The sequence below is a fragment of the Polistes canadensis genome, unplaced genomic scaffold (genome assembly GCF_001313835.1).
Source record: "Polistes canadensis isolate GaletaPanama2010 unplaced genomic scaffold, ASM131383v1 scaffold_67, whole genome shotgun sequence".
Lineage (NCBI taxonomy): Eukaryota > Metazoa > Arthropoda > Insecta > Hymenoptera > Vespidae > Polistes > Polistes canadensis.
Genome location: NW_014569614.1, coordinates 568,599 through 583,279, shown reverse-complemented (window position 1 = coordinate 583,279; position 14,681 = coordinate 568,599). Strand labels below are relative to the sequence as shown.

General features: G+C 28.7%; 3 protein-coding genes across 9 annotated transcripts; 1 reads left to right on the top strand and 2 right to left on the bottom strand.

Annotated features, from left to right (window-relative positions):
* Positions 1 to 190: 190 nt before the first annotated feature.
* Positions 191 to 9,973, bottom strand: LOC106786186 (transcription elongation regulator 1). Of its 7 annotated transcripts, none has more exons than XM_014747311.1 (19): positions 9,690 to 9,973; positions 8,989 to 9,235; positions 8,494 to 8,583; positions 8,225 to 8,419; positions 7,999 to 8,104; positions 7,861 to 7,935; positions 7,538 to 7,756; positions 7,249 to 7,452; positions 6,845 to 7,112; positions 6,540 to 6,772; positions 6,290 to 6,450; positions 5,963 to 6,171; positions 5,675 to 5,840; positions 1,640 to 2,077; positions 1,317 to 1,526; positions 952 to 1,218; positions 799 to 876; positions 499 to 722; positions 191 to 428 (listed from the first exon to the last, which is right to left on the bottom strand). In XM_014747311.1, exons 1-19 carry the CDS (start codon positions 9,842 to 9,844, stop codon positions 425 to 427), a joined length of 3,549 nt encoding a protein of 1,182 aa, XP_014602797.1. In that variant the 5' UTR covers positions 9,845 to 9,973; the 3' UTR covers positions 191 to 424. The 7 variants fall into 7 exon arrangements, with proteins under 7 accessions (XP_014602797.1, XP_014602798.1, XP_014602792.1 ...); XM_014747312.1 differs by having other exon boundaries at positions 8,225 to 8,395; XM_014747306.1 differs by having other exon boundaries at positions 7,861 to 8,104.
* Positions 9,974 to 11,455: 1,482 nt separating this feature from the next.
* Positions 11,456 to 12,392, top strand: LOC106786209 (APOPT family protein CG14806, mitochondrial). Its single transcript, XM_014747349.1, has 3 exons — positions 11,456 to 11,689; positions 11,774 to 11,974; positions 12,037 to 12,392. Exons 1-3 carry the CDS (start codon positions 11,624 to 11,626, stop codon positions 12,235 to 12,237), a joined length of 468 nt encoding a protein of 155 aa, XP_014602835.1. The 5' UTR covers positions 11,456 to 11,623; the 3' UTR covers positions 12,238 to 12,392.
* A 58-nt stretch (positions 12,393 to 12,450) lies between these two features.
* Positions 12,451 to 14,491, bottom strand: LOC106786208 (putative leucine-rich repeat-containing protein DDB_G0290503). The gene is made up of 7 exons (XM_014747348.1): positions 14,381 to 14,491; positions 14,046 to 14,287; positions 13,737 to 13,955; positions 13,586 to 13,686; positions 13,295 to 13,508; positions 12,990 to 13,217; positions 12,451 to 12,867 (listed from the first exon to the last, which is right to left on the bottom strand). Exons 3-7 carry the CDS (start codon positions 13,749 to 13,751, stop codon positions 12,451 to 12,453), a joined length of 975 nt encoding a protein of 324 aa, XP_014602834.1. The 5' UTR covers positions 13,752 to 13,955; positions 14,046 to 14,287; positions 14,381 to 14,491.
* Positions 14,492 to 14,681: the final 190 nt, after the last annotated feature.

Sequence of the window (14,681 nt, the reverse complement as noted above, 5' to 3'; positions counted from 1 at the left end):
GAGAAAGAGAGAGTTGAAAATTCACATCTCATGAACTTTATAGTTTTACCTTTGCACATGAAAATTTATATAAAAGAATTATAAAAGCATATATATTTTGCATTATATAAGTATTGTTAATCGGACACACTCATAGATCTTAAATCTGACAATGCAATAAATACCTACGTATTTATTTTCATAATACATATTTTTTTTCTTGTTTTTTTTAATGGTTCTCAATGGACAAGTCAGATCGAAACTTAGTACTTTTTATATAACACAGTACACGTTTAATTGTGTAGAATTGGTGTTATTTTTATTGATACCTATAATTACATACGATTATCACCTTGTAGATAAAGTACTTCAATCCAACTATAGCAATAAATTTAATAATTTTGGGCACCACATATATGTTTCCACACATGCCGATTCAAATGCTTTAACTGAAACAAAAATAATATATCATATTTGCAGAGAGTAAATGGTTTATTTTAAAAAATTAATTATATTTACTTTGTGGTTGGTCTTCTTGATGGTTCCGAAGCTGTCGGAGGTGGAGGTGGTCCCCTTCGAGCTAATTCTTCCAAATATCCCATCAATAACCGCGTTCGTTCAGCAGCAGCGGCTTCTAATACAAGAAAACGTCGATCTTTCCTCAAAATCTCTTCAATTTCGGCAAGGCATGCACTGTTTTCTTGCACCTTTTTATACGTTTTATCGGTAATCAATTTAGTTTCCTAAATAAATAATTAGAAACATATTGATACAGAAATGAAGTATATTCGATACGTTAACGTAGAATACATGGCATACCTGCAGAAGTTCTCTAAAATCTGCCTTAGCAGCAACAAGTTTATCCTTGATATATTCTTTAAATTCTTTTTCACATTTCTATTAATAAAAACAAAATGCGATTAATAGATATTTTCTGTACAATTTGTAAACTTTATTTATTTATTAACTTACCCGATCACTGGATGAGAATTTAATATATCTCGGATCATCTTTCAACAATTTCTTAATGTCTCTCCAAGATGCTGTGAGTTCAGTGGAAGCACCAACTTCATCTAAAACCTCACGAAATTTGTCTCGCTTTTTTCGACCAAGTTGTTCGATATGTTCATTGAACAATCTTTCTTTTTCCTCGCGATCTAAACTCTCCGCTAATTCCCATCTATGATCCTTCCTCAATTGTCGTTTAGCTTCTCGCCAAGCAAGATCACCATTTCTTACCTAAATTTTCAAATATTTTATTACAAAAAAGTAATACATTTGAATGGAATGTTTTTCAAACATTAAAATTAAATGCATTTTATAGTTCTAATACATACCAAATCAGCAAGAAGCGCGCTGAAATGTTGAACAGCTTCAGTATGACGATGATGCTGTCTTTCTTTATCGCGATCACGAAGATGTGTAGCTAATGTTCTTTGTACCTCTCTCTCTCTTTCTCTTAAACTAGCTTCTGCTCTTCTTTCACGTTCTCGTTTCTGTTTCTCACGATCTTCCTCGGAATCAGAATGATCGTCTCCTTCTTCTTTCTACAATTAAATCATATATATTAATAATAATTAAACACAGATTTGTAACATCTAATAAAAGCACATATCTTTGTTTCGAGTGTTTAAGAAAATGTAATTTTAGGAGAACTTACATAGTTATCTTTTTTAGCATTTTTTTCGTCGCATTCTTCCAACTCTCCACTTTCCTTCTCAACAATTTCCTTCTTCTCCTTTCCATTTTCTTCAGTAGCGGTATCGTTTCGTCTCTGTTTCTTTTCCTTGTTATCCTTATCAGATTTATCCTTAGATTTTTCTTTATACTTATCCACATCCTTCCGGTCCCTGTCCTTCTTCTCAGACTTATGGTGGTCTTTATCTCTGTGGCGGTGGTCTTTGTCTTTCTCCTTTTCCTTTTTCCTTTCCTCCTTCAGAATACGAATATAGTCTCTAAACCAATCTTCTCTAGTGGTTGCTGATTCTACGACTCTGTACCTCCAATCAGATTCCAATTTTTTCTTACAGTCACTCCAGTGCGAATGTCTGTCAATGTCTTTGTGCTCACGTAGCATTGCTATGAATTCCTTTTTCACCTGAAATACATTCATCATAAGATCGTCATTATTGAGAAAAAATAACAAAACAATTTTGCTTATCTCTTATTATTTTAATTATACAAATCTTTATTAAATAATTATTGTAATAATCTTTTTTAATTTTTCCTCGTAATTATCATGCACGCTTAATAATATTTCCAACCAATGAGTACACGCTTATTAACCACATTACAATAATTTTATTATTCATGTATCATGTGTAGTAATTATTTGTAATGTGGATCATAAACTATTTCAACTTGCAAACCTTTTATTATGGTTTTCAAATTGTGTATTTCGGTAATGGGTAGAACAAATATTTGAATAATGTTCATTCGCGTCAGGAGATATCACAACAACTTTGTAAGGGCTCTATTCGTTGGAATTTTTGTTTTTTTTTTATAAAATATGCTGTGTTGCTTTCTGCTGAAAAAAAGTATACTCATTATAGCTGTAAAAATGATTAGTTTATTTTAGCAAGCTGTCATTAAATTAATATACACACACTTCCACATACAAAACATACATACATCGAATTCTACATATATAAATATAAATATATTTATATTTTATACATTCATCACTTGTACTCATTAAAAAACGATAAACTGTTGACACGAATTCTGTGTTAATGTAAAAACTCTGCTTCCTAATATAAGAAAGTATTTTGTCTTGATTTAATGACAACTTGCTATTAAATATGAATATGTTTTTTAAACGCCTTCCCTTTTGCTGAAAAGAAAAAATATGTTAGTAGATTATCATCGAGTTCGTGTGATTTAAGAAATTTTTAGCCGTCCAAATTACGAAACGAGTTAGTAACTCTACTTCTTACTTTCCTTTTTGTAATTATTTCTTGAAGTTTCGTAACAACAGTATTAGTTATACAATTTTTTAATGACATTGTAGCACTAATAACTTCTTGTTACATAAATATATATAAATTAAAAAAAAGCAACTTAATATTTTATTAGAGAGAACATAAATATAAATTAATATTTAGAGAACTAACTATACATATATATATTTATAAATAATTTCCACTTATGAGAATAATCTCTCTCGCTTTTTTTTTTTTTAAATTTTGTTATAACATAAAAATAATTTAATACCCTCTATCATTCCCATTGCGTAATTTACGGACGACTTCGGAATTTCGTATAGTAACTATCCTCTTATTTATATATTTATATTTTTATTTTGCTAGTAATATCCTTCTGATTTAAAGAGAGAAAAAAAACTTGCTAGTCGAATACTGCTATAAAAATTAGTTCTCTATCGTTTAATTATTGTCACAAGTTGGAACCTGTATATTTTCTTTTCTTTTTTTAATTCTTACATTAATTTTCAACGAAGAAAGAGTGTTATAGTGTTATTATAATCAACTTGATAATTACAGTCTAACTACCCCTGCAATGTCCATAACGTCTTGATTACTTTCATATTTAATTAATGTTTTTTCCTTTTTGTTTTGTTTTTTTTAAAAGAACACAAATCTATACAAATATATATTCCCCATTACACCCATTTCCCATCATACCACGTTACTACAAAAATTTTGTCTACCATTTTTAACTTTGTGCACTATTAAAGATCCTTTCGCAAAAGTATACAATTTCGTGATATAATTGAAATCAAAATTTCAATCGTAAATTAAAATATGACTGAACAGAAAATAAACGCGTATATATATGTGTATATGTAAAAATATCATTGTAATATACACATATATATATATATATATATATTAATATGTAATTCTTTGCGGAATCTTAAGATATGTACAGAAAGTTTTCATTACCAAATTTAAACATTGACTTGTAATGCTTCGATACAAGAACGATTAACTAATTATAATGATTTCTACACTCTCTGCGATTAAAATTGAATTTATTTGTGATATATGAAAAAAAAAAAAAGATGTTAAAATAAATAACATAAGAATTCATTCTTGCTTCGATACATTGGATGCAAATTTTAATACCGATAAAATAATAGTATTTTTATATATTTTCAAATCCCGAGAACAAATTAATGCATATCAAAGTATATTTTGAACAAATAAAACTACCCTGTGTGAGATAAAACTCTATTGCGATTGATGTAAAATTCTTTCGATATTGTTTGTTTGTATGTCTTTCTCTTCCTTTTCTTTTTTTTTGTTTTTAAAATTTTGGGAAAAAGTTAATTTTTTGAAGTAACGAGGATTACGAGTAATATACAAATACCGAGTTCGTTCATTCTCATGACTCTGGTTTGGAGTAAAGAATGCGGCGCGCGAGGGTGTGCCAACTGTGCCACGTAGTGTAGGTGGGGATGGTAGATGACATCATCCATGCCACCAACCAGCTTCAGAACCAAGCCACTCCACATACGGAACCTGTCCTGCCTGCCTCCTGACTGAAGTGGAGAGTTCAGAACACATAAGTATATAAGGAACCGTCACATACTAAGATTTTATTCTCTACATCTCCCGTCTTAGAGCTACAAGAAATTTTCTCTATCGAGCAAATCTACTGGAGTAGAGAATGATTAGAGAAACTTCTCCTGGTATGTGTTCTTCAGCCATAAAAAATAATTAGGAAATTCATTTTATATATGTAATCATACAAGTGGAACAAAATAATAACATACCTATGGAACCTGAAAGAATAAATTAGTTATATCTGAAAATACATGTTTAATTAAATATATATATAATAGATGTATATATTTATATGTATATTAATTATTAATCAACTATATAATATTAAATTATTTAAGAAAAAAGTCGCATTATATATTTCGAACTAAAGCAATAATGGCGTATTGTCTATCATTTATATTTCTTACGTCAGTAATCAATGCTAAGCATTGCTAACTAATGGAATATTATATATATATATATATATATATATCTCTTTTTTTCGATAATATAATTTGTTCAAATTTTTCAAAGCACGAATATATTTGTATGCTGTATTATTTTTTTGTAAATGCATCTTACTTTGCAATTACAGATTTTATTCTTCCTTTTTTTTACTTGATTTTTATACACTATTTTTAATATGACTTTATAAGAAAAATTAAAAGATATAACTTAGAAAATCTTACTGATATCTGAAACGAAAGTATTGAATTTTATTTATATTTAAATTTAAATAAAATACTCTGTTTATATATATATATCAATCTTCTATAAACATAGAAAATCGAGATGCATTCACGTATAAAAGAATATATTTAAAACATTATTTTCAATAAATTTGAAATCAAGTTATAATTAAATATAAAAGTCTCTTTTATATTATTCTAATTTCTTTTCAATGTCAACATAACTGCATATAAAAAAATATTTTTATATTAAATAGCTATGTTTTTAATATATTACAAACGAAAGTCTTTTGAATGCATCTATATAAACAGCTTGTAAGAAGAAAATGTAATATATTTTTCTTTGTAATAATAATATTAGTGTGTGTAAATACTGAAAAATATTTTAATTATTAAAATAATATGAAATTTTGCAAGAGAAAGAGAACAGAGTAACAAGTTCCTAAAAAGTAGCTGTTGCGTCACTGTAAAATCATAGTTATTTAAATAAATTAAGAATACCTGCTCTCGCTTGGCGGTTTTCTCCTCTTTTTCCCTTTTTCGGACTTCCAAGAGATACTCGTTGAAGAGGCTTTCCCGTTCGCGCATCTTTTCCACGTTCTTAAATCGTTCGTCACGTCCATGCTTTTGTGCAAAATCACTAAACGATGATCTGCAAATTAACAAACTATATACATATAAATATATAGTTTATTATATATTAATAATGTGTTCATCAATTCATTTTTTATATAAGTTAAGTACGTAAGTGTATATCTATGTGTGTGTATATAAGTATATTTAACATACTTTCCATGAAGATTAGCTTCTTCCAAAAGTTTTTGAAATTGTTCTTTACGTTCTTTCATCTTATTTCTTTTCTCGCGTCTTTCCTCCTCCGCTCTCTCCTTAACATATTTTTCAAAAACCTGCTTCCTTTCTTTTGACGTTAAAAGCAAGTAACGTGGATCAAACACGATCTTATGAAGCTCTTTCTCCCATGTGCTAAATGCTGATACCTAATATACAAATACGATTTTATGCATAAATTTTTTTAAATATAAATATTATGCATGCTATATTATAACATAGTTTATAAAATTAATATATAAATTATTCTCAAAACACAAAACGTACATCCTTCTCTGCAAGCATATCTTTGAATGATTTAATCCTAGTTTCTAGTGGAACAATAGCCCTTTCTCTTGCTGCCTTGACTTCAGCTTCGATCGCTGCTTCCTTCCCAATATCGATCGTTTTCTTACCATCCTTGTCCTCTTCCTCTTTTACGATAGTAGCTTTATACAAGGAAAATATTATATTATGTTATCTATTCACAAACTATCATTTACACTGTGTAGATTATATTTACAATTATGCAACATACGTTTAGGCTCTTCTTGTTTTATTTTCTTAGCTGGAGTTGGTTGATCATCGTCACTACTTTCGCTAGTATCTGACTGTCGTACAGGTTTAGGTGTTCCAACTGCATCTGGTGGCGTAGATGTCATTTTGTCCACCTCTTGACGGCCAATAAGATCATCTGGTCTTTCCCAAACAGAAATTCTTGATGAAGGATTGTAAAAAAAGACTCGTCCATCGCCAGTCCATACGACACACCTAAACAGATAAATACATAATAATACTAAATGATGCAATATACCAATATTTTGTTAGAGAATTAAAATATACCATGGTGTTCCTGGTACAGGTGTACTGGAAATTGGTCTAGATTTATCTTGAGGTTTAACTGTTTCTTTAGAAGAAGCCTCTTCTTTCTTAGGTTTAGCCTCAGATTCTTTCGCATTATCTTTGGTATCATGAGTACTCTCTTGTTTGACTTCTTGTTTATTAACTTCAGAAGGGCTTTTATTATTGTTGTTACTGGAGGTAGTTGCAGTAGTTGTAGAAGTGGCAGTTGATATCTCTTCTGCTTTTTGACGAAGTGCTAATTTTGCACCTATTAAAATATTTAAATAAAATAATGTCTTAATAAATATTACAACATTGTATAACGCAATCTTAAATTAACTTCTTAAAAACATTAACTATTATCTAACAGTACAAATTAACTGCGTTGTTTATTTTTAACTCACTTTCTAAGTCTTTCAATGCCTGTGGTTTCTCCCACACAGATTCTCCTGCTTTACTATTATAATAATATGATCTGCCATCTGGAGCACGATGTTCTGTCCAAATCATAGCTGATGCAACTAATTCAGAATCAAGTTGTGCTAATATGGCTGGATCTTCAGCGGGAGCTTGAGATGTCATTACACCATGTGGCATTTGTGGCATACCTAATAATAATAAATTATATAATACTTTCAATATCTTTTCAATCAAATATAAAAGTTTATCTAGTAAAACATTTATCTAATATACCCCAGTTTGTCTGCGGTGGACCATAACCACCAAATGGTTGAAATCCTGGTGGTGGCATACCAAATGGAGCTGTACCAAATTGAGTTGGAATTGGACCACCAAACTGATTGGGCATCCTATGTTGCATTGGCATCATATTTGGTGGTGGTTGCATTATATTTGTATTCATGGTCGATGTATTTATTGATTGAGCATTTGCAACTGTTGCAGGTACTGATCCTGCATTGTATGAAAAGTATATTGTAAAGTTTATAAAATAGCACGATATATATACATAGAGTAAATCACTAGAATAGATAATAATAAAAACAAGGTTTACTTACCATTAGTTTGACTTGTATCTGATGGTTGTGTATTGACATCTGGAGCATCGTTCAAAGATGGAGGAGGTCCTGTACCTGGGGGTGCAGTACTCATCTGATTCAATGCATCTGCATTATTAGAGGATGATTGTTCATTACCCTGAGATACTCTATTTTCATTCACTTGCGTTGGAGTATTAGGTGTGGAAGTAGGAGTGGCAGCACGAGCTGTTTGTTTAGATGCTCCGTGTACTAACTGTTCTAGCTAATGTATTAAACATAAAATTACAATTATCTTATGTTTTTAAATATATAATAAGCTCATGCATTAAGATATTGTAAAAAGAATTACTGTTATTTTATTATGTTATTAAATCTAACTAACCTGATCTTGCACCATGACCTTTACATTGGATCCTTCGGGTTTTGTCCATGTTGTCTCTCTAGATCGTATATTATAATAATACAACTTCCCATCCGGTGTTTTAGTTTCTACCCAAACTTCTCCATTAAGATCAAGTCCTGGAATGTTTCCTTGTGGTTGACTCTGTTGCTGCTGGTTTTGTTGTTGACCTGGAATCTGTTAAACACCTTGCAATTGCTTATGTTATACTACACATTATACATCTACTATTACACTTATGACTAGCTTACGCTATTCATATTGGGTGGTCCCATTCCAGGAGGTGGCCCATACGATCCTGGTCCTGTCCCAATGGGACCATTCATCATATGTGGTGGTGGCTATTAACACATATAATAGACAAAGGGATGCCAGGAAAAAATAAAAGAACTATCATAAGGAATGTTCTTTTATAAAACCATTTATATATTATGTAGACATTGATCTTTTTAAGGAAAATAAAAAAATGAAAAATTATATAAATGTTAACAAATACCGATATTCTTCCAGTTGTTTACTCTGATAGTATGTCTCCCATCTGCTTTTGCTTTTACCAGAATGCATTCAGCTTTATAACAATTGATTACATAATTTATTGAATATATATTAGTTAAGAAGATACAGATATCTGAGAAGACTATTATCATTATAATACAAACATTATTTCAGATTATATATATATATATTTTATATATTTTATATATATATATATAAGTAATATATAAAAAAAAAGCAATGCTCTTTACCATTCCTGGTGGTCCCATAAGATTTGGTGGTCCCATTATGTTAGGTGGTCCCATAGGTCCCCAGCTCGGATCAAAAGGTGGTGGCCCTCTAAAGCGAGGACCAGCTGGACCAGGTGGACAGTTGGGTCGTGGTGGACCCTCAAATGGATATCCATTATTGGCTCCACGAAACATTGGACCCCTTGGACCAAAACCTCTTCCTCGAAATCTTGGAGGACCGCCTCTCATTGGAAAATCAAAGCCACCTCTGCCAAAACGCTTGAAATTATTTATCTATGTTTTAAATATCTTTAACTAATCTTTAATCTACAATTTAAACTATTTGTGTAAAGACTTTATGTCTCCAACTCACAACTGTTAACATCAAATTTTTAGTAAAGAAATAAATAGAAAGCGCAAAAGTATTCATTGGATAATCGACATCAATAAAGTTTTAAAATTATATCAAATGCATGAAATTGCATTTGATTGCTTAATTATCATATAATTAAAAAAAAATGATATTCTTCGTGTTATCATTTTAATCACGCAACAAAACGTATTTGTTGTTCTTCTTTGTCAATCATTGAAAAAAAAAATATGTTGGTGGTCATCGATTACGCTGAAAGGCTTAACCTAACTCTAATAGACTCAATAATATTAAAAGGAGAATATAAAAAATTAAAAAATAATTCCAGGGATAAACAAAAAGACCGACGCACCTGAAGCTACCTCTTCCTCGCGGTACGAAGTGCCGATATTCTTCTCCATCGAAATTATAATCTTCCGTTTCTTCCATGCCCTCGTCATTGTGCTCTTGTTCATTGTTAAGATTCGCTTCAACGATTCCTGATGTTTGCTCATTACTCGGTTCCATTATATTTTCAACCGATTTGCCGTAACTAATTTAATTTTTATACAACCACTTATTACTTTTTCTTAGCTTGTAGAAAAATGCCGCAAACAAATCACTATTTTATTCGTAAGCCGTAAACATAGTATCGCCAACTTATAAAAAAATAGTTACTAGTCTTTACTAAGTTGCACATGATCGTCATGAATTGGACAAACGATTTACGAGTAAAATAAAATAATAATATTAATAACAATAATAAACAAAATAAAATATAATTTTTTAATACAAATAATATATTATTATAATACTTATTTATTAGTAAAACTAAAATCATCTTTTCATTTTTTAATGTAAACTATTATAAATATTATTAATGTATAATGTTTTTATTATATTTATTACTTTTTTATTCAGAATTATAATCTGAATCTAAATCAAATTCTTGTGTTTGAAAAACTAATTGTTTAGATGTTTGTTTTGTAGTCTTTACTGTGGAATTATTATAATTTAATAATTTTGTGCTATTCTCGGATGTAGTATCTTTCCATAGTTTTGTAATATCTATAACCTTGTTTGATCCCAAATCTATAGCCGATATACCAAAACTGTTAATACTCCACAATATTCTAAAATTAAATAAACAAAAAAATATTTTAACTTATATTTTTCTTTTTATTACATCAAACATATAATACAACACATAACATCTAACCGTTTAGAATTATTATCTTGTTGAAACTCTGAATCATTTTTGTTCTTTTCATTCTCAAATCTTATATTCATATACATTCCATCTAATATATAAAATAAAACTGTATTAATAAAATATATATGATAAGTATTTTGTAAACTTGTATACTTACTCTCACTTTCAATTTTTTCAGATAAATCAAAGCAGTTAGGGCTTTTAGATTTAAATGAACGACTAATTAAACATCTAGAATGCGGAAAAAATTGTTCAGGTTTTTCAGATGCACATTTAGTTTTACTTTCTATATTGAGTTTTAAAACATCAGTATTACATTCTTCTGCCATTGTTTGGATATTTATTTCCGTTTTATTTAATATCTATATAATGTATAGAATAATAATTATCTTGATAAATTTTAATAGCGCATGAAATCTTTAGAGAAAAATTCATATGTTCTAATACTGGTTGCGAATATTTGGTAAACAGATTCATCCAATGTTCTTTTCTTCTATTTATAATCTTTTTTGCTTTACAGAACTTGGATATAGAATGCTTTTTATAGTTTTTTGAATATCTAATGAATTAAGATTGAATTAGGGCTTACTTGTCTTAATTGAAAATATTACTGAAACACTTATGTTTATTTTTTTTTTTGTATAAATAATTCTAATCTTAATTATTACCTTGTAGTTTTATACATTGGTTAATTGATAAGCAACCTTCATAACTATCAACAAAAGACAAACGAATAGTTTTAAAAGCCCGCGTGTTAGATTTTAAAACTATGCAACAACATTAGTCAAAAGTACTACGTAATGAAAATAGTAATGTTAGTATAAAAAATTACGTCATACAGATATTTCTTTGATATTGGTGTTAGTATTAATATTTAATATTTTTAAATATATTTTTTTTTTAATTATATAGAACACTATACAAATGAATTTCAATTTCTGACCGCAAACAACAATCGCCATTTTTAGTCTATGTCGATGGAATACTTTTATGTAGATACAATGGATGATCTCACGTATTAATGCGTTTTTAATGAATTTCTATACAGATTATGAAAGTCAAATATTAATATAAATAGATAGATAATATAAAAGATGAGTACCAAATCTACTTTGTTATTGATAAAATATCCAGTCAAAACAATTCGTCCTTTTTGTACAGTAAGCATTAAAAATATCTAACCTGTTTACATAACACAATGTAATAGATTTATTTAATCATATAACTAATTTCTTTTATATCAGAAAGCATCAAAATCTAAAGCACAAAATAAAATAAATTTTGATCAAATTGGAAATCCAGATCCTATTTCGCACTTAAGACCAATCCTTTTTAAAAAACCTCACAATGAATCTACATTGGAAAGAGAATACAGAGAAGCTAGAGAAAATACTCAGCTATGGAATCAAACATTTTGGACTAAACACAACAAGAGTTTCATACAAGTAAGAGTAATTAATATTAAAGAAGACGATAAGATTTTTTATTAGCATATTTTAAACTTCAGGAACGCAGTAAATTTCAAGAAACATTGAAGGCACAAGGTAAAACATCATTGACAGCAGATGACATGTCTGTTTTTTATAAATACTTCCTCGACAAAAATTGGAGACTACACTTTGACTATAATGTATCATGGTATAGAAAAAATATTTATCTTTTACTTCTCGAATTGAAGGTTAAAATATCTAAATTGATATTTAGATGATTCATATAGAATTTAAATTTTAGATAATTTATGTGTGTAGAATATTTGTGAAAAGTGATATTAAGAGAATTTAGTTATAATAAATAAAGTTAATAGTTAAAAGCAATGATACACGAATGTACTTTAAGGATTGAATACATTAATTTACTTTTTTACAAATTGAATGTGGTGAAATAAAACTTGTTACTAATCTTATTCTTACAGCTGCATTTCTTAGAATAAAAAGTCACTTGATTTGCGCACAGTTGTTTTTTTTCTGTAAGCAAATTCTCTCATAATGTATTCAACTTCTTCCTGCTTTTCTTTTAATTTTAATACTAGAAATTTACATTGTTGTCTTTCAAAGTTCAATTGTCTTTGATAATGCCGTATAGAAGCACATAGTTTCTGTAAAGCTTCCTTCGCTGCAATTAATGCTTTTTGCTTTTGTTGTTCTAACAAATTTAGTTCTGCTATTAAATTTGGACAGTTCTTGCACTCAATATTATATTTTTCATTTAATTGTGCTTCCATAGTAATTAATGCAATTCTTAAAGATTCGCATGTTTCTTTTTCGTGAACTAATTCGTTTCTAATTTCTTCAAATTCAGATGCAGCTTGTTGAGCCATAATTTCACTATTTTGTAATAGCTAAGAGACAAATATTTTTAAATATAAATTTTAGTTAAAATAATTCAATTAAAATTATTATGATGTGTTCAAAATTACACGCGTTAGATAAATTACCACGTTAATCAAAAAAATGTACGTACACGTTTCTGCTTTTTTATTGTTTCATCTTGTTCTTCTATAATTTTAGTTTTAATATTTAACATACAATTATAATCGTCCTTAAAACGTTCTAATTCCTCTTTTAAATTATTGCATGTGACTGATTCCTTATTTAAAGTGGATTCTAAATTTTCAATATCATTTTGCATTCCGGTGCATTTGTAACTATATGACTTCAGTAGTGATTGCATTTCAGATAGTTTAGATTCCTAAAAATATCGTTACCTAACCTAATTTTCTATAGAATTTATTCATAAACTGTGTAGAGATAGAATAATATATTAACCTTCTCAGTAATCGTTTTACTTTTGTTACGTAAACTGCATTGTTGTTTTTTACAAATATTAGTTAATTCACATATTCTTCTTTCTTGTATTTTTGTAACATTTGTGAGTTCTGCAATCAATCCTTTCAGTTCAATTATTTCTGCCTGAAGAATCTCTTCTTTTTGTTTAAATATATTTTTTATACCGTTAACCTCATCTTGAACGACTGTGCAACTTGAAAATGAAAAATATAGTATATAAGGCAATATAATTAAATTATAATTACGCAGTATAATGATTTCATATATTACGTTCTCATTTCGCATTCAGAAGCTGTCCGCAATTTAAATTTTAAATTCTGGCATTCGCAGCACAAAGATGCATTCTTGTCAATGACATTATTCATTTCCTTCTATAAAAATAAATTTGTAATCCTTCGTCTCGCAAATTTGATGCACTTACTTTCAGTATTGACATAGCTTCTGACAATTTGTCTCTCTCAGCTGTAGCTGTGTTAGTTTCATTTTTTGCTAGCACAAGTTCTTCTTCTGCTTTTTTTAATGCATCTTTCAAGTTAGAAATTTCCTGTTCGCTATCTTCCTTCAACTTAATTAAATGTTCTTTGGCACTTTGCAACTTCTCTTCCAAATCTCTCTTCTGTTTCTTTTCGTTAGACAAATCCTGATAAATCAACCTGGATTATAAATAGTCTTTTAACTGAAATCGTAGATTAGAACATTCTTTTTATATTAGTATTATAAATATGACAACCTTTTGAATTCTTTCCAAGCTTCTTTTACTCAAAATATTTGTTTTATTTTGATTATTATCTGCCAATGTTTTAATCTCTTCTGGGTTTCTACTTTTATCATTGTCTTGTACTGGAATTTCTAGGGAAGTATTTACTACATTGTTTATCTTGTGAACAATTCCATTGTCAATATTTTCTTGCCCATAAGAATTTATTTTTTCCAAATTCTGTACATTTTCCAATCTTGTGTCGAGTACTTGTTCTATAATAGAAATCATTTAATTAAATACTAAGAGAGAGTATTGTATTTAATATTTTCTTTAATTTTGAACGATATATTGTTTAATTAATTTACCAATTTCTGCGGTAAATGCATCTTCCTTTGTGGTTCCATCACCGTTTATTTGTCTATGTAAATTATCTTTAACTTTTTCTACATTTTTATAAGCTGGTGATTTACAAGAGAAAGAAGAGGATATAATTATGATAATCAAAATTATTTTTTAATTAGAATATATAACCTTTTTATGTACTAATTTTTTATTATACAGATAATGCAATAAGTAAAAGTAAATAATTATTTATATTTATATAAGTAAAAAAAGGTTTACATTTGTTTATTTTATTGCATTGACAAAGACAGGTACATCTTCTCC